The sequence below is a fragment of the Trachurus japonicus genome, chromosome 14 (genome assembly GCF_045865225.1).
Source record: "Trachurus japonicus isolate A0001 chromosome 14, Traja_1.0".
In the NCBI taxonomy this organism is placed as follows: domain Eukaryota; kingdom Metazoa; phylum Chordata; class Actinopteri; order Carangiformes; family Carangidae; genus Trachurus; species Trachurus japonicus.
Genome location: NC_140920.1, coordinates 13,951,888 through 13,974,924, shown reverse-complemented (window position 1 = coordinate 13,974,924; position 23,037 = coordinate 13,951,888). Strand labels below are relative to the sequence as shown.

The window sequence follows — 23,037 nt, the reverse complement described above, 5'->3', positions numbered from 1 at the left end:
GTATTTCAGTGCTGAATGTTTTGTTATGTTGCATTTTAAAGATAATTCGATCCATTTTTGCATGGAACAAATGTCAATTCTTTCAGTAAAAAACAACAAAGATGGTGAAACTACTCAAGAATGAATCCATTCAAATTATCAGTCATCTTACTGAACTACCATCTTGTTTGACAGTGAAGCCTGACTGGACTTGTGAACATGCAGTTGCACAGCAGAGGGAGGGAAAGGGCTGCGCTGTGGACCTAAAGATCACTTCTTTGTTGTGATTTTGGAAGAATTAAAACATGAAACTTCCAGAAAACACTTTAAATCCAATTCTAAAATCTATTTTCTACTCAAGTCGTGTTGCTTTATAGGTTTGTAATCACTGCTAAAATATTTGAAAAATATAATTGTTCTTGTTTTAAAAACAGTGAAGATAAACTGCTGTTTATTATGGTTCAGTTTCTTAGAGTGAATGTGTTGGTATCTTAAGTTAGCGTTTCTAAAAAATACATTTTAGCTTTGATATGTCTTCATCACAACAGATACTCTAATAGTATTTTTTTCCAAGACTCATGTAACACAAGAGGAGAAAAATGAAATGTAAAATCAAAGGACACAAACAAAGATATAAAATCTGTCATTTTCGAGAAACAAGGGATTTAAGAGAGTCTGCAGCATTTAACAACAATGTCAGTGAATCAATAGAAAACACACATCCCAAAATAAAGAAAAGACAACAATTCACTGGGCTTCAGTTACTGTTGGCGACAGGAAGTTAACACTGGAGTGATGGCAAAAATAAACCAGAACCAAAAGAAATAAAGAAAAAGAAAATACCTGTAATGACCTCTAAGCAAAGAAGTACAAAAACAAATTCTTTTCAGAAGAAATATTTACTGTGTAAAGCAACTACTTCGATAAAGTACAATATTAACACATTTTAAAAACTCAGGTAACTGTCATTTCTAGCAGTATTTTACTGTAGCAGAGTTATTATCCAGAGTCCACATTTCTGTTATGTTTTCCCCTTTTTCTCAGAATCCACCTACTCCAGAAAACCCAAATGAACCTAGTGATGCGTAGAAAACTGTGACTGCAAGTGTAAAAAAAAATTCCTTTTGCTGAAACGCATTAGGAAGTGTCGACATTGGATGACGTATGATGTAACGTAAAGCAAAAGTTACTATAAAACTATGTTACAGAGAGACGTTTACCTGCGACCAAATACTTTATAAACTACTCTATAATAACAAAGTTTGGTTGAGTGCAAATTGTGTATGATTTTCCTTTGAGTAATATCTGATTGTTTTAAAGTTCTCACTTCATGGCACAAACCGAACTTTCTCAAGGTATCATCACTTTCACTGCCGTAGGGAAAGACGTACTGAGGCTGACACTTACTCCTTAATCATAGAAAGTCATCATGATTTTACATTTGAAATGTTGCATCATGATTGAAATACCTGAAGTATAAAATCATTAGAAATTTGTCAAAAAGAAAAACATTTTTTTAGCCCTGATGCTCGTGAGACTCAACCAAATATCTAACAACAAGAAGACTAGCAGTGTGTGTCACTTCAACGCTCTTGAGTTGATAAATGCGAACACACTGAGATAGTGACAACAATTAATTCTTGTACCAGCCACACATTAATTCCACTCTTAAAAGCAAACACACTTCATTTTCAACAGGTCAAATTGAGATTCAATGACATCGATCATTACACAGTTAAAACTCTTCAGTTAAAGCATTAACAAAAAAAAGAAAAAAAGAGGAGAAAGTCCTCTATATTCACATATCACTCCTCAAACGCAAAGTTAAATACTAAAACTAAAATCTTTTTTGCTAAATGTACAAAGAAACTCATGTTTCACTACGTTACGTGTGAACTAAAGGTAGTGTTCACGTTGTGACAAACAGTGCAGGTCAGTTCAGTAGGTTTTAGCGTTACTCCTTCCTCGCCTCTGCGTCCTCCTTCATCTTCTGCTCCTGCATACGACTCCGAGTGGAGCCTGGAAGAAGAAAATGGTCAATAAGGGAAAACACATTGTCCACAAACTATAAAACCAACAATAAAAAGACATGAAGAGGAAGAACTGAGAATATCAGGACCAAGAGAATAGACGTGAATCCGTTTTACTTACTCATTTCTGCAAGTTTCTGTATCAGTGTCGACTCTCCATTTGATTTGCTGAAAAAAAAATGGTGGGAAATATTTTTGTTATTTTGTTCACTTAATGAATTTAGATAAATTATAATAAGTTGAATGAATGAAATGAATGTAATTTCTCCTGTAGCTGTGTGGTTCTTATCATATAAATATATAAAAGCTCCCTACTCTTGATATTTCTCTTCACTTCATTACTAAAGCACTGTTCATGTGCAGTGAGCTTAATGTAAAGTTGGTTAATGTGGCAAATACAACACCACCAGTGACCGACCTGCCGTCAGCTTCATCCTGTCCGTCCACATCGAAGCGTAACCTCTTCAGAGGCTTTGGAGCAGAGCCGAGATCCAGAGTCCTCTTGAAGGAGCGGTCGCTGCTGTTGACCATCTGGTTGATCTTCTGGAAGCGACTTGACAGCTGCAGATGAAAACAGAAACAATGGAGCCAGTCAGGGAAAGATCGCCGCAGCTGTTAAAGGGAGATTTAGCATCAAGATGCTGCAGTACATACCCCAGCACATACCCCGAAAGATTCACCGATGGACACCAGCATCCTGCAAAGGAAAAAAAATTATAAATAACTTGAGACAAATCATGGTTGAATGGCCTTTTCTCTCTCTTTTTTTTAAATATATTTTTTTACTTCTTTCTTCAGTTCATCCATCTCATATATACACACACCCACACACGAAAAAACATAAAAGACAAAGCATACCCTCTCATGTGTACATATACTGGTTAATATGTTGTTAAATGCTGTTACTAGTAATCAAATCAGTAATAATAACATAATACAAGTATCCAGTGAGTAATAAAAATGAAAAATAAAATAAATTAGTCTAAGTAAATAACTAAAACATATAAAATAATAATAAAAATAATAATAAAAATAATTATAATAATAATAAAAAAAACACGAACAGCTATTACACCAAAATTAAAGTAAAATAAATTATCGATCAGCAAATTTAAAAAAAAAAGGAAAGAAAAAGAGAAGGCCTTTTCTCTCTCTCTCTCTTTTTTTTTTTTTTTTTTAACCAAAAAATCATTCCAACTGACTTAGAAGAACATCAAACTGACCTGGAGCGAGGAGTCATGATGCCTGGGGACATGCGTGGGCTTTTCAGAGGGGAGATGTAAACATTGCTGCTGCCAGGAACACGCAGAGGTGAGTTAGGGAACTTGTAGGGGCTGCGTGGGATTTGTGGGATCGGAGAGAGGGTTGGTGGCTAGGAAAAGGAATGAGAGGGTATAGTGAGTAAAAACATTTATCTGATCCATCATTTATCTACGTTATTAAAAATCAATCTATAGCCCCAAACAGGGCAGGGGTCTCACCCTGGGAGACGCATACTGCAGGATGTTGGTTTTCAGCCTCTGCATGAACACTTGGTTGTAGAAGACAATGATGGAGTCGTAGTGGCCTTCGGTGATCAACACGTGCTTAAAAGTCTGCAACACACAGGGTCACATGTCAAAACCTTTTAATATCATAACTAGGGATGGGTACCTTTCACATTTGAATTGATACGGTACCGATATTCAGTACCGGTACACAGCGGTACTTGTTTTTGGTACTTTTTGTGTGGTAATTAAAGTTATTTTGTCTATAAAAATTAGTCAAAATTCTGAATTTTGAATATTTATTTCTCACAACTCCTCAGGCTTTAGGAGTATTTTATGTTTTAGGGATGTGAAATAATTTTTGAATAATCAAATAGTCATTCAAAAAAGCAATTTTTCTTGTTTGAAAATATGTAAATGTTCCCTTTTGGCAGAAGGAGAAACATGGAAATACTCCTACAGCCATCAGAAAGTTCTGTGTGAAACTCTGTAAAAAACAACAACAAATGAAACTGAGGAGCAGCACTAAAGTCTGCAAGGTGCCGACTGTAATGAGAAACTACTGGAGAATATTCACGTATTGACGAGAGGAGACTTCGTCCGGGACGAGGACTTAATTGAACGGTACCGCTGTGATGAGAGGCGGTACCGAAATGTGGCACCGTTTGACTTCATGTGAATCGGTACTCGGTACTTTGGTGGGAATTTGATACCAAAAAAAAAAGTACAGAATTCAGGACCCATCCCTAACCATAACTCAATATGAAGAATGACAGCAAAAAATGGTATTAATGACATTTTCAAAAGCTTACGGCACCTCTTGGTTGGTGTTGGGCATGTTCTTGTACGCCGTGACAATGGTCTTGAAACGCAGATCGACACTCTTCACTTTGCAGATGGCGTACATGGCCGACATCATCAGCTGAAAGCACAATGAGAGTGAGACAGTTTAGAGGACGCAGAGAGAAAGAGGAGTGAGAGAGGGAAAACAGCATCTTGTCTCGGTTACCTGGTCGAGGTGGCGGTCTCTCATCAGCTCATACTCGTGCTGCAGCGTGTGCTGGAAGAGTGTCCATATGATGGGCTCCAGTTCGGGGGGAGAGGACAGCAGGTAGGAGCAGAGCATCTTCAGCCTCGTATAAGCCAGACGATACACTGCAGGAGGAGAGAGGAGCAACGGGCAGAGTTGGACATGATCCACAATAATAAACTATATCTAATAATCAAAAATAAGCGAGTGAGAGCTTGAATGACATCTTACACTTTTTATAAAAGAGGCTGAGCGAGTTGGACTTTGGGTGTCGTGGGGTCTGAGTGGTCGGTTGTGTTGGAGCGTGAGAGGAGGCCTGAGGAGACGCCGTGGCCGAGGACTCAGGAGGTAAGACACGATGGCCTGGACGCACGGGGGACAGATATCTGTAACAACAATGGAGAAACCAGGGGTCAGTTACAGCATCAACACTTCAGTTAATGTAAAAAACAAAACATGGATACTCAGAGGGTACACATACACAATGAGGAAGTAGCAGTTTAAAGCTCTACAAAGACTCATGATGAGTATAAGTCATGGCATTCAACATTTGTTTGTTTGAATACCATGACGCTCATCTATGATTAAAGATGACAAACTGCTGCTCTTATGACTAACAGCGGTTTCACAACAGATGAGCGGGTTGAGGGGTCTAAGAAGGTCTCGGAGCTGCCGCATACCAGCAGTAGAGAAAACAGACTGACTGGAGGTTAACTAACTAACTAACTAACTAACTAACTAACTAACTAACTAACGGACTCACAGGTCAGCTGCCGTGTGGTTGTGCTGCAGCGGTTGGCTGAAGCTGGCCGGGGTCTCCACCTGCTCCGCCGCTCCGCCCTCGTGCTCCTGTTTCAGCAGCTCAAACAGCGGGGAGTCCTGTGGAGACACACACATGATGATGATTTATACATGGAAACACACATCCATCTAAATTACCACTACACACACACACCGTTTACCAGAAAACAATTCAAGGAGGAAAAGCTGCAGAAAGACAAAATAAGGGTTGTTGTTGTTTCCGTTCTGTCAATACAGGAACCTGATTCAGACTTTCTAATTCAACTTTTACTGATGAATATTACATCCACACCTCTGCCTGAGAAGTTAAAACCTCACAACTTTGTAAATAAGGAACAAAACAAAATTGGATTGACTTCTTAGTTACTAGATCACAATTTAGATTTTATATGAGCTCAAACTGATACTTTCATACTGTTATCTTAATTACAACACTACCTTCAGACTCATGTCTACGTGCTTATCTAGTCTAATTGAGAAAATAATTGAAATATAATCAATTAGTCGTCTTATCTGCAGAATGTCAAAATAACCAATAATGTCCATCACAATTTCAAAAGCTGATTACGTCGTTAAATGTTTTGTCAAATGAACTGTGCAAAATCGAGAGCGCAATTTGCAGTGACAAAAAAAGACAGAAAGTTTAGAAGCAAATGGTCCCAATGGAGTTGAAACAATTGCAAGTTCATTTTCACCTAAAAAGGGCAAAACTAATGATCAATGAAGTCTATGTTTGACAAATTAATTGATTGTAAGAGTATACGCACATCCCTTGCTTGCTGGGCTAAGGGGGAAGCTTCAAAAGAAAAAAGAAGAAACAGCCCGCACAACCTCGTTATGCTCTAAATATTTTTTACTGACAACGTTTCAGGCTCCTCAGCCCTTCATCAGGTCATTATCACTATTATCATTATTGTTGATAATGACCTGATGAAGGGCTGAGGAGCCTGAAACGTTGTCAGTAAAAATATTTGGAGCATAACAAGGTTGTGCGGGCTGTTTCTTCCTTTTTCTTTTGACAAATCAATTGAGAAATTCACTGAAATGTATCAGCTCTAAAAGTAAGGAACACATGAAGAAAGACCATCATTGATGACGACCCACTGATCTTACTGACAGGTCGACATCACCTCAAACTGTCTGAAACCAAGTAATGATTTTTATTGCAAAAATGTTAAAATATCATCAAAAAATGTTAAAATCGAGGCTGAAAGACATACAGTGGTGCACGTGGATATTGACATATCAGGCAAAAATCAGTTGAGATCATCCGGGGAAAGTGGGTGTGATTACAACTCAGCAAGTTGCACAGTCTCTTCAGGTACAGACCTGCTACATTCTTCGTGTCACACTTGCCACGCCCGACTGACGCCAAAAATTTCATAAGTACACTTGTTCACCGATTGCTCAAACAGCATTAAGTGACGTATAGATACAACACTGCAACATCTTATTATTTTAACCTGAATCACTGCAATAAAGAGACCTCTGTGCTCTTTGTCTGCTGTAGACTTGTCTGCTGTGTTTAAGGCCTCAAATTTCCCGATTATTTGTGTGAAAACTGAAAGTAAAACCCAACCCCCCCACCCCAAACAATCATAAAGTCATAAAGAATGACCAGAAAGCATGATAACACGCCGTCATATAAGGTGTTGGCAGAAAGAAAAGAAAATCTCCTGGTGAAGGTACGGAGTTCAGTGATATTCACAGCAGCTGGTTTAAAAGAAGAAAGAATCACCAATGTTTAAGTTTATAACCAAAAGTAAATTGTGGATATCGTGAACCAGAACAATTTCAGATTGAGTCTCCTTATTCAAATTTCAGGTGAATGCAAAAACAAAGCAGCGATGGGAGGACTTTGTCCCCAGTGGAGGCTCCACCCTCTTCGTTTCAACAGCCCACTGAGCTCTTTGTGCCGAAGCCTCTGACTTGCAGCCTGTTATGAGTGAGGGAGCTGATTTACGGCAGAGCAGGAGCAGAGTAACAATCAGCATGTCCCCCGCCCCAGGGCAACTGCAGGAACAGACAGGAGAGCAACAGAAGGGAAGAACCACTCGACTGTTCACTGAGTTGAGGAGAGACACATGATTGTTCTCTCAGAGGGAATAAACAAATCAGCTGTGGGAAACAACTGAAAAGACTGGAGAAACTCAGGAATACTGGACGTGCAGAAGAGCTTTCAATTGTAAAGATCTGTGGATACCAATACAGGTATTTTGTAGAGTTGCTGTATGTTTTTTTTTCTTCCTTTTTTTGGATCCATTTCATAACCATGAGGGACAACAACACAAACTGAGCCTTCTTCAGCATTTCAGGACTGTCCTTCTACACAAATGACACTGAGGTTTTCCCTGCCTGCTGCACACAGATGGATTAACAAGTTAAACTTGGATTTTTTTTGGACACGCAAACAAAACGACTGACGGGGAACATTTCGCTCTGCAAATATAAACTCACCCCCCCCCGGTTTAAAGATGTATAACAGCTCCATCAGTGCGCAGAGTGCCACTCACAATTTCATGAAATGCAACAGGAGTGATGACTTCAAGTATCCCATGTACACCTCGGTTTTCAGCCTGGTGTTTGTAGTTGGACTGCTCTTCAACTTGGTGGCGATATACATTTTTGGCTGTACGCTGAAGATACGAAACGAGACCACGACGTACATGATAAACCTGGTCGTGTCAGACTCTCTCTTCGTTCTCAGTTTGCCCTTTCGGATTTTTTACTTCATTAAACAGGAATGGCCGTTTGGGAGTGTGCTCTGCAAGATCTCAGTGGCGCTTTTCTACACCAACATGTACGGCAGCATCCTCTTCCTCACCTGCATCAGCGTTGACCGCTTCCTGGCCATTGTGCATCCGTTCCGGTCCCAGACTATTCGCACGAGGCGGAACGCCAAAGTGGCATGCTGTGCAGTGTGGGTGATGATCCTTTCGGGAAGTATACCTACAGGGTTTCTTTTGGACACCACATCACCCAAAAATGTCAATGCCTCCACAAACTTCTGCTTTGAAAACTACTCCAAAAAACAGTGGAAGGCTGAGCTATCCAAGGTGGTGGTGTTCATTGAGACTGTGGGCTTCATCATCCCGTTATTGGTCAATGTGTTCTGCTCCGTCATGGTGCTAAGGACACTGAGGAGACCGCAAACGATTAGCCGTGGAGGGAGCCTGAACAAGGTAAAAATCTTGAGGATGATCCTAGTTCATCTGCTCATCTTCTGCTTCTGTTTTATTCCCTACAATGTCAATCTCATCTTCTACGCCCTGGTCCGCTCCAACGTCCTGAAGGGATGCGACGTAGAACATGTGGTCAGGACCATCTATCCCATCGCTCTGTGCATAGCAGTGACCAACTGTTGCTTTGATCCGGTCATTTACTACTTCACTTCAGAGTCCATTCAGAGCTCCATCAAACGCAAGACCACAGTGTGGCACAACAATGGTGCAAGGCTATTTGACAGACTAACTATGGACAGTCCACAAAGTAGTCCCACTACGACACAGAAAAGCCTGACCCTGAGGTCTATGAGAGCGAAAATGTTTGATGAGTCGACAGTCTAATCACAACTCCATTGTGATATGTTCAGAGAGTGTTGCTGTTGAAACTTGATTTGGATGTAAGGATGTAGGTGGAAGCAGCAAGACCTTGAATATCATAACAACACATAAACAGAGTGGTTGCTAAGGAGTCGCTCTCAGTCCGCTCTGGACACAACAGACACTTTAGTCTGGGACTTCTGGCTCTGATCTCTATTCAGTCAAAAAAACAAGTAGAGCAAGTCAAAGGTTTGAAAATAATAAAGTCTGCTGCAGCGTAAATACCCTTAATCAAGTTGACAATGCACAACGTGCAAGTTGGAAAACTCTTTTATTAGAGTGTTATAATGTGCATTAATGGAAATGACAGGTGTGCGAGCTGAGTCATGTGTGTGGTGCTGCAATTAAGTATTATTTTTTGCACGTGACATTGTAAGTATTGTTAGTAGTGTTATTGTTCAGTGCAAATTCACCCTTAGAAAATAAAGGCCTTTTATGTCCTGTGCTGTGTAGTTTCTATGTATTTGTGGCCTCACTAAGAATTCAAAGCACTTTATGGAGCAGCATGCTCTATAAGAGCATTCACCCTTATACTAAAAACAAATAAGAGCATTTGAATTTATTTTTTTAAGTCTTGGATTCATCAGTGGTTTGTGAGAGTAGGGTATTGTGAAACATTGGATATTAAAGCAGGATATCAGTTATCCAAATGTCTCTGTGGGTGCTACCAAATCATTTGTCTAGACTCATGAGTCATACAGGTAGTAGAACCACAGGTACTGGTACTGTGATTGGCCAATGCTACGAAAACACTGTGACTCAATAAAAATCAAATACAGATTACAGGTGTGGTCCATAGACATATGCATTGCATGAGGCATTTCCACTGCCAGTGGCCTGAACTCTTACTCGTCACTTCTGTTGAAAAATAGGGGGGATAAAAACAAGAGAACAGGTGTAGGAGTAGGTGGGAATTAAATTCACAGTGAGCTTTTCTCCTTTCCACAGACTTAATTGTGCAAATTTTAACAAAAGGGAAACACTCGAAGAATTGGAAGCATTTAAACCAGACTAACTAAATGTGAGAAGACACAGACAGTTCACAGTGCAGATGTTATTGTGGTGCAGCCTGAATGCATGTGAAATATTTGTCCCTTCTTGTAAAAGCTGTGCGCTGCAAGACCGAGCACTGCTGCATTCCTGTTGAGAGGCGTTGCCTGAGGGTCTGCACTGACATGGGCAGCCTCATCCTCACCATGCACCGATGAGAGAGATTGTGAAACTGAAGCAGACAAGCAACAACATGTCTCCCACGAGAGAAGAACGTTTACAAACTAAAACACAGAGGTGTCTTCTGTAATGATTCACTGAATCCAGATCCGGTAAATGGTGTTGCACATAAACTCAAACTGGAATCAGAGATAAAGAAATACAGTCCAATTCTGTCACGTTGGGACTCGTTATATAACTACATCTGCACCAGCACCTCCAAGCAGCACAAATATTTGTGATGGAATAGTCAAGGTTGACCTGATGATCATAGCTTTGTAATATTTATGAATATTAGTAATATATAACAAGTGGAAATAATGATGCCGATGATGATTGATGCATTTTACTGTTTTTGAAGGTTTGTTGAATTAAATAGTGAAAACACCCCATCACATTTCTGTTTGTATTGATGATTGTAACATGAAGGTAAGATTTATTTTTTGGTGCACAGGAGAATAAATCTTAACCTGTTCTTTCGCAGATGTGTCCTTTCTGTGTGTGTGTGTGGGTTTTTTTTATATATTTTTTTTGATGCATGTGTAACAAGGACAAAGTGGTGTGTAGTTAAGGCGCCATGTGCCATAGTAGCCTAATATCCTACAAATTAATACATTATTTTAACTGACTAGTTCAACAATGTTTTCACTAAAACATTTAAACTGATGATTTTTAGCAGCGTGGCTGTGGTGTGTATAGAGAATCTAATGTGGATAATAAGTGTAAACACTCATATTTAAGTCAGAAGACTTGTCCTGAAGGCTCTGACTTTATTTTCTGACTAATTAAGATAGACTGGATCAGTAAGGTTGGGTTACAAACACAAGGTCTAACTCCTAAACCAGATAAAATAACTTGAAATTCTGTTTTGGCAAACTTGATTAACTTGAATAAATAGCTAATGAATAAATACAATGAATAATCAAGTGAAATTTGAAATGGTACGACAGAGCTCGTCTTAATTTTAAACCTGGATTAACTATTTTTAAACTAAGTTTTACTAAACTCTGATTAAACCTTATCTTATTTTATATCAAATCAAAACTTTGGTGACTGGTTTTAATGTTGTGCCTGATCTGTGTATACGGCATCAAGATCTTTGGCTCTGTTACACACAAACACAGATCCACAGTGAGTTCCTCTTTGACACACAGGACTATCTCCTGTGTGATTACAACACCTTTTGCTATTGCTCTCTATCTATCAGCTGTCTGGAAAATTACAGTTAACCATTAACTCCAATAGTTCCTGTATGTTTAGAACAAGCAGCCATAAAAAAAATGACTCCATCCACGACAGTTATGAAACTATGTGAGTGTAATTATACGTCTTATTGCAACATTCAACAGGAAACTAGTTGGTCGACATTTGTCACTCATCAGTCCAAACTATTAACGAAGCTCGTGCTCTCCCACCAATTTGACTTAAAGAGCTAAAAACTAGGCAAACAGAATAAACCACATGTGAGTGGGAGAGGGGGGATGGAGAGAGAGAGAGGGGCAGGGATAGGGAGGAAAAAAGAGATGGTGTGTCCCGATCCAATCGGTAGCATCTGTTATCACTCTGCACTGTCACTGCACTGATGAGACTCTGATACTGGTGAGTGATGAAGTTTTATCCGTTTTATCTGAAATCTCCACAGGGAGGTTTATTTATAAAGCATATGGATTAAGATATGTAATTCTTTTAAATAGTGATTAACTGCAACAGCTTATCAGGGTTTGGTAGAAACTTTAAATTAACTTGTAAAAAAATAAAAAAATAAAAAAAGCTTAATATTTGAAAGAGTGATATTTTGATTATTTCTTTGGCTACTACAGTCAAAGAACCCAATGAAGGCAAAAAATGTATGGAGTCACCAAACTGCTGCATGCTTTGCAATTCTTTGTCATACAAAGCTCATTTTAGGGGTTTATATCCATCATCAGACACCTTTTAAAGGAGATTACAGCTGTAAAATAATCAGGTCACCAGAGGACTGAAAGCACCTGAGTGTCAGGAGAAATAAAAAAAAAAGCTAATTTCATTTAAAGTATTAAACGCAAAAGAGTGCAGAAAAAAATGAGAATGAAACTTAGGTTTAAATGTCCTTATGTGACATTAAATGATAAACTATTGATGTCTCTTAAAATAATATAATGAGAAAGAAGAACATTGGGACACTGTAAGAGATCAGAGATTAATCAACCAATGTGTGTTAACTTCACAATAATGTTTTCAAAATGAGCACTCGTATATAATGAACAATGACTTATTGAATTAGTAATAAGATAATATTGGGAACTCCCTCGTGTTTTAGGTTACTGGTATTGATTTAACTCAATAGAGCCTAAATTTCTTGGTCAATTGATCCCAAACAACAACAGAGGGAAAAGTCTCATCGTGCTAAATGTATGAACAACGTGTGGTTAGATCAGAGTTTCCTAATCCACACCAAAGGATGCATGATTTGGTTTTAGCAGCTGAAACCTACAGCCTAAAACGTAACACTCACTTTAAATTAACACCAAAGATGAACTTTACGAGCTTCACTAAATGTTTATCTTCTAGACGGGAGCAGAATTACATTGCGAGCCGTTTCTTTTTTCCGCTCTCTGGCTGTAATGAAACCAAATGTTTGCTTGTTTTATGGAAGCAGTTAAAATTTTATTAAAAGAGCCAATTGTATATCGACATAAATTCAGGTGCGTCAACTGTAGTGGTGTCTTTACAGTCCATAAAACATAAAGATATTTATATATACGAGTTCATTAAGTCGAAGGTTTAACTGCAGCACGAGCTACTAAACATCTCTCCATCTTACGTTCACTTCAAACAACCTTGTTTCCTTCAGATATGAGAGCGACACAGTGATTGTAGGCGTTGGAGCAGTAAATAATGGAGCTGTGGAATATGACTGATGCACCGGCCCAACGCCTCCCACCTCTTTCCAACTGCACCATCGACACCAGCTACCGCTTCACCTTCTACCAGGTGTCCTACAGTGTCATCTTCCTGCTGGGCTTGGCCGCCAACAGCCTGGCTCTGCGCAAACTGTGTCTCTCTCCGTGCGCCGTCAACAGCACGGCCGTCTACATGTTCAGCCTGGCGGCGGCGGACATGTTTTTTGTGATTTCCCTCCCTCTGAGGATCTACTTCTACCACCAAAAGGCTCAGGACCCCTCCGGTTGGACCCCCGGAGCGGCTTACTGCCACCTCACCTTCACCCTCAAATACATCAGCCTGTATGGCGGCATCTTCTTTCTGGTGTGCATCGCCGTGGACCGTTACTTCGCCGTGGTTCACCCGCTGGCGTCGACGCTCCGCAGGCTGCGTGTTGCACAGCTGGTGAGCGGCGGGATCTGGTGCCTGGTGCTCGGGCTCAGCGTGGGTCTGCCTCTGCTGCGCTCCGCGGCCGCCCGCCAGCATCAGCCCTGTCTGCTGGACCCGTCCCTGCAACGCCATCGAGCCATCATACTGGCCGCGCTGGGCTTGGTGCTGGGGTCCTTCCTGCTGCCCGCCGCGCTGCTGCTCTACAGCTACTGCAGAGTGCTGAGCGTGCTCCGCCAGCCGAGGCATCGCTCTCGCAGCCAGCGCCGCAGCCGGAGACACGCTCTCACCGTCATTTACTGGGTGCTGGGCATCTTCCTGCTGTGCTTCCTCCCGTATCACATCAACCTGCTGGGATACACCCTCACACACGTGGGGCTGCTGCCCCACTGCGGCCTGGCCAGGGTCACCAAGGCCGTACATCCCGTGGTGCTGTCGCTAGCCAGCGCCAACTGCTGCCTCAACCCGCTCATCTACTATTTCTCCAGCAGCCTGGTGCACCGCGACGCACCCGGAGGTGGAGGCAGCGGCAGCCAATGACAAACTTACTGCAACAGGCCGGTTCTTCACGGCACTGAGCTGCTTTCGTGGATTGATTATACAACACAAACTGGACTTAAAGGGACAACGAGGAGTTTTGGAAAAGCGAAGCGTTTTCACACTACATTTATGAGCCTCCGCGCGCACCGTAAAATTCTTTGACCGGCGCAAGACAGACTCATGTTTTCATTCATCAATAATTAAAGTCAGAGGTTGGAAGACGATCACATACCGTCGTAGTTCCCACCATAAACGGCGATTTGGCGGCGTTATTCTCATGACTCGCCATGAAGGAAACGCTGGTCGGCTCGCCCAGCGTTTCCGCCACCACTAATAATAACAAAATAACGATAGAGACAGAACGATATATTTATCGAAAATGGGCCCATTAACAAGTGTGGGTAGCGGAGATTCATCCACATTAACGTGAGACTTTTTTATAACAGAATAGAAACTCCTCGTTGTCCCTTTAAATTATAAATAATAATAAATTATTCAGTTAGTTATACTGTGTCGACCATTTTGAGGATGTATTTTGTGTTGAACAGGTTTTGTGTGTTCACTGCAGTGTACTGAAGCAACATGCTAGTAAGCAGCACTTTGCCAGCTGTGATTGGCTTCATTATTTTGCTCTGTGTATCAATGCACTTGAGTGGTAGTGATATATTAATTAGTTAGATACTTCATATACAGTATATGCTTAATTCATGAAATCTGCCTCATTTTATAAAGTGCTGCTCCAACATATATTTGGTCTTATGTGTAGCTTATGTTATTTCTGAAGTGTTGTATTTTTGTTTTTGTTTTTGTTTTGGGCCAGTGGATGTTATATAAAGCTGGATATATTGACAGTATCTTTGTCTTAATGTTGTGTTATGTGTGATTATTATGACATTATTACATATTTACCGCAGTAGTAACAGTGATGAGAGATTAAACTGACCGTCCTCCATGCAATCCTCTCCATGATGAGGTTCTCACACGTCTCCAGATGTTTGACGATATCTTTGCTCAGAGTGGGGTCGGCCTTGATGAAGCTCTCGATGACTTTGTAGAAGTCAAACGCTGCCAGTCTGAACACATCCAGTATCCAGGGGAAACACACATCTGTCTCAGCTGGCTCACCAACACCACCTCCTCCTACGTGGTTGTATCCTCCGGTCTTGAAGCTGCTCTCTAATTGTGAGGCGAAAACAACATCATGTCAACAAAGTATGAACACTGGGGTTTATTATTGACAACAGTAAGAGCTTTTAAGTGGCGTGCGATGTAAGCAAATTGCATTACACACCTCCATATGTTGCCATGACCACCTCCAAGGCGCAGGCCAGAAGCGATGTGTGGAATGTGGAGTCATTGAGGAGTTTACTGAAACAGAAATCATATGACTCAGCTCCAGGCAAATAATGCTCGATTACACACCAAAACATCAAAAAGTGTCAATTAAGTTCAAAAGTTCAGCAAACACACATCAACACAAACTGGCTTCTAATTTTTTTTTTTAAACATACCTGAAATTTTGCACAGACAGTCGCTTCTCCTCCTACAAGAAATGGTTTTATCAGGGAGAAGAAAAACAACGTTATTATTAAAGTTATTTCGGTCACTGAAGTGCATCGAGTCAGAAAGTATAGGAACTTCTCCTTTATAGTCGACACTTCCTGTGAGTTACTTCCTGCTGACAGGCTGAATTTGCTCTTTGCTATGTTTCTAGTATGAACACAGAAGTTACAAGGGTATATGGACAGGTAGACTGAGGTCTTTCTGAGATTTGAATTCACCTGAGCCTTGAAACACAGATGGATAAAAAAAACCCACAAAATTATTCAATGAAACGACTGAAAAAGAAGTGAATAAACAAGTCACTCACTGATTTCAACATTTCCTCCATGACTTTGTAATACAGTCTGACTCCGAGGGTAAATCTCTGAATGACAAGAGAAGAATGTGAATAAGACACTTGAGTCATTTCTGCGTTTGCATGTGTTGCCATTTTCTTCTTGCGTGTCAGTTCCTACCTGCTTGCCGAGTATGACGCAGCGTGGGCCGACTGCCAAACCAAATCTTTGGCTGAACGCCTGTTCGAGTGTCTCCAAACGTTTCAAAATGTCCTGTTTTGGGTCCACGGTGCAATTCTGACAAGAAGAAAACAGGTGATATGTTGAATTAAAATTGCAAGACACTGTTTTACTAGACATTTTACTGTGTGGCGAAAGTCTAAGGGACCCACTTTGAAATATTTGTCCAGGTTAATTGATGGCTGGTCCCCAGTGGAGATGAGATCTCCCCTCAGCTGCTGAATGGAGGTCATGGCCGCTCTGATGAGACACAATGACAAGCAGACGGTGACGATGGACAAAGTCAAAACAACAGTTCAGAGAAATTAATCTCAGAATCCCTGATGTTTGGTTTACCATTCATAGATTAATTTACACATTTAATAAAAATTTGCTTTTTAGACATCTTTGAAAATCATCAATTTTTTTGTATTTACATGCAATTAATTACAGATTTTCACCACTTGAGCATTTACAACATTTAACAGTTAGATATGGAGAAAGAGTGTACTGGCTCTTTTACAATTTGCTAAATTTGTTGTGTTAATTTATTTGTTTTTAAGTCTGCAACTCTTTTCACCTGGGACTTTTATCAGTTCTCAATATGACTTGCTGTTACAAGTCAGGCGTGAATACATCATCACTGCTTCTCTGCTGAATAAACACCATGAAGAACAGGTGAGTGAGTTACTGACCTGATTGGAGTCTGTGGGGGGATGAGGACAGCGTCTTCATCTGGCATGTTCTTCTTTGGCGTTCTCTCTCCCTGCAATCTGAATACAGGAGAAGATTATTATTCAACATTTTCCTGCTGATCTACAAGAACCTCAAACCACTGAATTAGTGAAGAGAACTAATTACATGTCAACTTTAGGCACAAGGACACTCTCATCTCCGTCGAAAAACAGCCGTCCATCGATGTCTCTGCTTTTGAGGTAGTGTTCTCCATACTGTTGGTCGAGGTCATTCACCTGGAGCGACAATCAAAAGGTCGAGGTTACCTACAGTTAAATGGCTCCTTACATACAAAAACAAACATATTTACTACTGAACCAAATCCAAAAAAAGTGCTAAAAAGTAGAAAGTATTAAAACAAAAATAACGTATGGTTACCAACAACAACGAATGAAAGCTGTGACTTACTGTGTTAGCACTATTTCACTATTAAAGCAAAGCTGCTGATTATCTTGAGCTCTAACAAAACATCTGATTTCATTTGTGAAATGCATTTTAAAGGTCAAAATGTGTGGTGTTAAGTACTTCTGCTATCAGAGACATCAGCCTATGGTAAGAAACCAGAGAAGTAGCAAGAATTTCTAAACAACCTGAGGTGTGCAGCAAAGTCACCCAAGGGAGTAAAAACAGACACATTTCTTTGGCTTTAATCCAAGTCAAACATAAAGCCATGAACTCTTTTGATTATGAAAATCAGTCAACTCAGACCACAGGGTTGATCTGTGTAAAGATTATCTGATTACATCTCTTATTTGATCTGAAATAACAACACAGTCGGAGATGCACCTGTGCAGTAACATAATCTGGGCCAATAATCGCAACTCTGCTTTATATCTCTTTTTTCCAATTTAACCAAGTCCCTCATGAGTTAGATCAATAAGCTGAGACTTACACATTATTTATATAAGACACTTGAGCAAATGCCACACACCACCCGTCCGTTACTGGGGTAATGTAACAGCAAAATAAATATGTCCAGTAGCCTTCTTCATACGTGTGTCGGTGTTGGCAAACAGTAGCATCCTGTCTCTGTTGTTGTCATACTCACCTCTACAATATACCACCCAGCCATACTACAAAGGAGCCGGTGGCTGAGTACACATTTCCCTGACACCACGTATGTGAAAACAAACACATAACAGCAGCAAAGAGAGCGACCAACAGCTGTCAGACACTCAAACAATCATCAATGGCAACGGCGAGCAGGAAAAGATAACTAATGGAAACAGTAAGTGGCGTGCAGAGCAGACGGAGTGAAACCAAACAGTGGAGCAGGTGTTGTGTGACAATCACAGCTCCTTACCTGAGGAAAATCTGGGGATCTTGGAAGATCTAGTGAGTCCAGGAAAGCAGAGAAACTGGTTTGGTATACGTTCTTCACCTGCACATAATGAACGGTATAAATGGTCAAATGAGGCCAAAAACAAAGTGAAGACATAGAAGTGTGTTTATATGATGACCGCAAGAACCAAACCAAGAGGAGCACACAGACCTCTTCCATGTTGCATTCATTCTCTTTGCACAAAGTCTCGAGAAGCTGCACGTCCATTTCTGGCTCCGGAGGCCGGGATTTGGCTTTGCTCTGGTTTCGACGAGATGTTCGTGTTGGGGGGCTCTGGACTTTACTGATGGACGATTCTGAGAGAAAAACATTCAAGATATTAGAAAATCTCTGACGTTGTGGTTATGTTTTACATTTTCCACAGCTGAGAACATTACTGACAGATATAAGACTACACGACTGTATACAAACACAGTACTATATTATAGTTACTACATTGCACACATGCTTATTAAGAAGATAAATCAAATTATGTCTAAAAGTGCACTCATGTCTTCATTAAAATGTGTCACTTATTGCTCTTAAGGGATACTTCACCCAAAATCGATAATTCACCAATCATCTACTCACCGTCATGCCAAGGAAGGGTTTGGAGAACTTTCAGAGTTATCAAAACACTTTCGTAGTTCCGGGAGGGGGGGTCCGACTGGCAACGGATTTTCATATAATGGCGGCAGATTGTGCTCACTTTTAAATCGTCCAAAACACACACTATGAAACATCCAAATACCTCCATACTGCTCGTCCGTACTGACCCACGTGTCCTGAAGCTGCGACATGAAAAAATTGTTCGGAAAAAATTAATTTGATCTCTGTTTTTAGCCTTGACGTAGTAGTAGCTCCCAGTGGCTGTGCGAGATTTGCTGTGAGATGTTCCTCCGTGTTTACATCATCATACATCCGGCTTCAGGACACTCGGGTCAGTACGGATGAGCAGTATGGAGGTATTTGGATGTTTCATAGTGTGTGTTTTGGACGATTCAAAAGTGAGCTCTATCCTCCCTGGAACTCCAAAAGCGATTTTGGGTGAAGTATCCCTTTAAAGAAAGTCTTCCACTTCCAACTTTTCAGACTCACACTGTTCAGTGAGAGGCCATAAAAATAAAAGACATGAGTAATATATGAGTGTGATGCTTACTGTAAAGAGGCTGAAGAAGGTCCGTAGGGCAGCGCTTGATGAACAACTCCAGCGTACAAAGCAGCAGCTGGAATGAGATGACCAGGTCATCCTCCATCTGCAAGACCCTTCCTGCAGACAGCAGAGATGTAGCACATGAGAAGCGCCATCACAATAACACTTCTGCAGACAAGAGACAACAGGACTGTGACAGCAAGGAGGAAAACTTTCCATTTCATATGAGAACAGAGGAGGAAGGAAGAGTGAAAGAAGTAGATGGAGAAACATGAAAACTATTCCATCAAGTGTGTTAACAGCTTGATCCGACTTGTTTTTGTTCTTGGTAACTTGTGAAAGGCTTGAACTACCTTTGGCCAAAAGAAACATGGTCCAGCAGCTCCGCATGGTCTCCCTCTCCCTTGAAAATGAGACACTGAACCGTTAACCTTGCACTTGCATCACATTTTTTTTTTACAACAACCACACAATTATGAAGCATAAGGCAATAAACATGCTAAAAAAAAGAGGTGTGACAAATGCATTTCACGCGTAAGATAAGTATTCAACTTACTTCCCATCAGCAACCAAAGCAAAGATTTTCTTGCAAGTCCTAAAACAAAACAAACATCAAGTTCAGTTTCTTTTTCCCCCACAAATAGCTCTACATGATTCAAGCACCTGCAACTGTACGGATGTGTTCACTCACTTCTCAAACCTCTGGTAGAGGGCCAGCGTGATATCGTACTTCTTCTCCACTCGTGTCAGTGCTGAATTCACCTTAGTGCTGATCGTATCCATGTTCACGTCCAGCTTCCTCACCAGAGTCAGAAACTGCTTTACACTGTAAAAGACAGGATGAATCAAGGTGAGAGGTCACTTCATTTTCATTACAACTCAACAAGAAAACTGAATAAAATCCCCATGAAATGAAAGGCAGGATTAATGTATGATAACGGGAAAGCAATGTTTAAGTTTCCAAATGACGAATGTTCTTGAAGCAACTAAAAACAGAAATTGAATTTTGTATGTTCAAGCACTATAAAATAAAGCACTTACTTCAGACCGACTGCTTTCAGGATCTGAGATAAGGTGAAACAGGCGACGTCCATGTCTGTCACAGTCACGTACAGACAAGCACCCCACAGCCTCTTCTGGCTGTCCTGAAATAAAACGGAGGAGAGGAGAGGAATGGTAAAAATTTAAATTACTACTCCAACTGTACGTTTTTTTTTAATCCTTAATGAATAACATCCAAAACCTGTGACTTTCTTTGTATGCGAGTCAATTCCTGAAACGGTCTCATCTACAACTAGTTATACTACAGGTATGGCGACACACTGTGGCCTTTCAGCAAGAAGGTTCTGGGTTTGATTCTCGGGCGTGGGCCCGTCTCTGGGTGGGGTTTGCATGTTATCTATGGGCACTGACATGAAGACATGATACGCAACATGTGGATTGGGGACTCTACACTGCTCATAGGTGTGTGAATATAAGCGTGTGTGCCTTGTTTATCTATAGGTCGACCCTGGTAAAACCTCGTCCTATGTCAGCTGGCATCGGCTCAAACCCCCCTCATACCCCTCCGCCCTGCACGGATAAGCGATATAGACAATGGGTGGATGGATGCTACAGTTAATGTATGAGGATAATCCATTCGGCTTGGTTTGAGCTTCCTTTCCATTGTGAGGCAAATTTGAAAACGTGAGAAAAACATAGATCAGGTTAGGCAATGTTCACTTGAATGTTCAGGGTGTAGATGCCACTGTGGCCTTTTAAAACAGCTTCAACAGTAGGTAAGCTGTATCTGTACTTCTCTTAATAATAATAAAAGTGCCTTTTTAAATAGCGCAGCCAACCAGTCATCTACTTGTCACAATACCAGTGTATCAATACATACAGTGATTTCATCCATGGCCTCCTGGATGGTCTTCCACAGGGTCCAGGCCCGGTCACACACCAGGTCTGTGACATGAAGGCTCTTGCACAGGGTCACAAACTCAGTATCCTTGTCTCTGTGTCTTTAGGGAAGGAAACCAAACACACACAGCAGCGCTCATCAGAACAACACGCCTCTCGGTACAGACAGTATTTATGTGTTATAACACCGTAACACCACATGGTACACACGATACTTAGTATTTACACCCAGTGGGCAGCTGTGAGGCGTTTAAACTCATTGGTTTCAGCTCTAAGCACAGGCCTGGTTTGGTTTGGAGCAGCTGAGCTAGCTCGTCTATCAGCTAACAGGTCAAACAGCTGAAACAACAGCAGCTGCACACTGGGGCTACGGTGTAAATAAAGTTTACAGAGCTGTTGTAAAGACCTGAATTAGGTATAAAAACATATCTTACTTCTTTAGAGACAACTCTGGACTCTCCTTCTTGTCTGGAGAGACACTTTCAGCACTGGTCTTCTGCCCCTTGCTCTGTGTCGTCCAGGAGTTGCGCTTTTTCGGTGGCATCTCGGTTTCCGGTTCGCTACCAGACAGATACAAAACCGAGCAGGAGTAACAATACTGTGTTTTTAAAAAAGCGACGACGAATAATAATAATGTACACTAAGTTTAAATCCCACCGCACGAGTTCCGTAGCAACAATACAACAAAAACCTCACTGACTTCCTGAAAGTGTGCGCGCTCGGTTTGTAACACGGAAGCGCACGGCGGAGCTCCGGAGCCGCCGGCGGTGTCCCAGCAGCTGTTAGCCGCCGTTAGCCGCCCCCCGCCCGGCGCAGACCGTCCGCCCGGCCCGCTGGATGTCACCGCCTCCGCTGAGTTATTCCAGTTTGTATTTATTTACTAAATTATTTGCATTAAATGACGGGGTTGTCGCTCGATATCTGTCTTTGTGTGTCTGTGGTGGTGAAATAGGGCGCGGGGTGCGTTCACTGGCGTCACGTGACTCAACGAAAACGAACTAACCCAAACGCATGAGACGAAAACGCGGGAAAACACATACGCAACATCCGCTCATTTGCATATATCCCGCCATACAGCGGAGTCACAAAAGGTTTTTCTGCTGCACGGAGCGGGGACAGTTGGTGAAGAGACGCGGCTTCACTACAGCTCATGTGGTGTTAGAATAAAGTTATTACAGGGACGTAGAGTGTGTAGTGTGTGTTCACCTTGTTCACACTGTTCAACACTAAGTGAAGTCGCTTAGCTTGAGCCGAATGACTCAATGCAAATATAAATGTAAATCATGCACTGGCGTCTTAATTTTTTCACCCAACAAGAAACACACATCTCACTACAGCTGAAAAGGGCTTTAATCTAATCTCTCTGGTCAATGTAAAAGTATCGTTGATAGATTTTATTTGAGTAATATGGATTAAAAGTGTTGCCCTGAGTCAGTAGCGTAGTCGTGCGACTATTGCCCTCTTGAGGTAAAATTTGTTATCTCATCAACAACAACAAAAGTTAGATATAGGCCTACTGTATTCACTATTCTACAGGGACCCCTCAAGACAATGGGCAAGGCTAAAATTACTGTAAATAAAAGTGCTGTTTTGGCAAAGTTACTCATGAGGAATTCAATTGTTTTCCTATTACAATGGCAATAAAAGCAGTAGGCTAAATACATACAGTAATATGAAGAATAGATGTAAAGATATGAAGACATTAGTAACATTTAATCATTACACAGCAATATACAGGGTAATGGCAACAAGGTGTACAAAGGCAAAACAACAGTCTTATGACACAACATACATTACCTAAAACAAAGGATAATAAAACAGTAACTGTTTACTCCACAGTTTTAAAGTGATCCTGTTAGAAAGATGCTTTGAGCACCCATTC

At 41.0% G+C, this 23,037-nt stretch overlaps 3 protein-coding genes across 4 annotated transcripts; 2 read left to right on the top strand and 1 right to left on the bottom strand.

The window, feature by feature from the left end:
- Positions 1-862: 862 nt before the first annotated feature.
- Positions 863-21,893, bottom strand: rb1 (retinoblastoma 1). Of its 2 annotated transcripts, none has more exons than XM_085797752.1 (27): positions 21,590-21,893; positions 21,136-21,256; positions 20,295-20,398; positions 19,945-20,079; positions 19,810-19,848; positions 19,607-19,656; positions 19,260-19,370; positions 18,272-18,417; positions 18,083-18,160; positions 16,906-17,015; positions 16,740-16,817; positions 16,218-16,305; positions 16,006-16,122; positions 15,858-15,914; positions 15,499-15,530; positions 15,279-15,355; positions 14,931-15,163; positions 5,290-5,405; positions 4,758-4,912; positions 4,506-4,651; positions 4,314-4,418; positions 3,491-3,604; positions 3,233-3,381; positions 2,676-2,706; positions 2,428-2,570; positions 2,131-2,177; positions 863-1,998 (listed from the first exon to the last, which is right to left on the bottom strand). In XM_085797752.1, the coding sequence occupies exons 1-27, from the start codon at positions 21,697-21,699 to the stop codon at positions 1,934-1,936; spliced, it is 2,757 nt and encodes a 918-aa protein (XP_085653878.1). In that variant the 5' UTR covers positions 21,700-21,893; the 3' UTR covers positions 863-1,933. The 2 variants fall into 2 exon arrangements, with proteins under 2 accessions (XP_085653878.1, XP_085653877.1); XM_085797751.1 differs by having other exon boundaries at positions 1,698-1,998; positions 2,664-2,706; positions 21,590-21,861.
- lpar6b (lysophosphatidic acid receptor 6b) lies at positions 7,113-10,624 on the top strand. Its single transcript, XM_085797749.1, has one exon. The coding sequence runs from the start codon at positions 7,802-7,804 to the stop codon at positions 8,891-8,893; it is 1,092 nt and encodes a 363-aa protein (XP_085653875.1). The 5' UTR covers positions 7,113-7,801; the 3' UTR covers positions 8,894-10,624.
- LOC146974426 (lysophosphatidic acid receptor 6) lies at positions 13,016-13,987 on the top strand. The gene has a single exon (XM_085796811.1). The coding sequence runs from the start codon at positions 13,016-13,018 to the stop codon at positions 13,985-13,987; it is 972 nt and encodes a 323-aa protein (XP_085652937.1).
- Positions 21,894-23,037: the final 1,144 nt, after the last annotated feature.

Excerpts from the sequence above, each read along its gene's own strand:
- lpar6b (XM_085797749.1), top strand. The coding sequence starts at position 7,802 with ATGTATAACAGCTCCATCAGTGCGCAGAGTGCCACTCACAATTTCATG.
- LOC146974426 (XM_085796811.1), top strand. The coding sequence starts at position 13,016 with ATGGAGCTGTGGAATATGACTGATGCACCGGCCCAACGCCTCCCACCT.
- rb1 (XM_085797751.1), bottom strand. The coding sequence starts at position 21,699 with ATGCCACCGAAAAAGCGCAACTCCTGGACGACACAGAGCAAGGGGCAG. Across the intron at positions 16,306-16,739 it reads CCCCCACAGACTCCAATCAG|AGCGGCCATGACCTCCATTC; the intron begins GTCAGTAACTCA and ends GTGTCTCATCAG. Across the intron at positions 2,707-3,232 it reads ATCATGACTCCTCGCTCCAG|GATGCTGGTGTCCATCGGTG; the intron begins GTCAGTTTGATG and ends TTTCCTTTGCAG.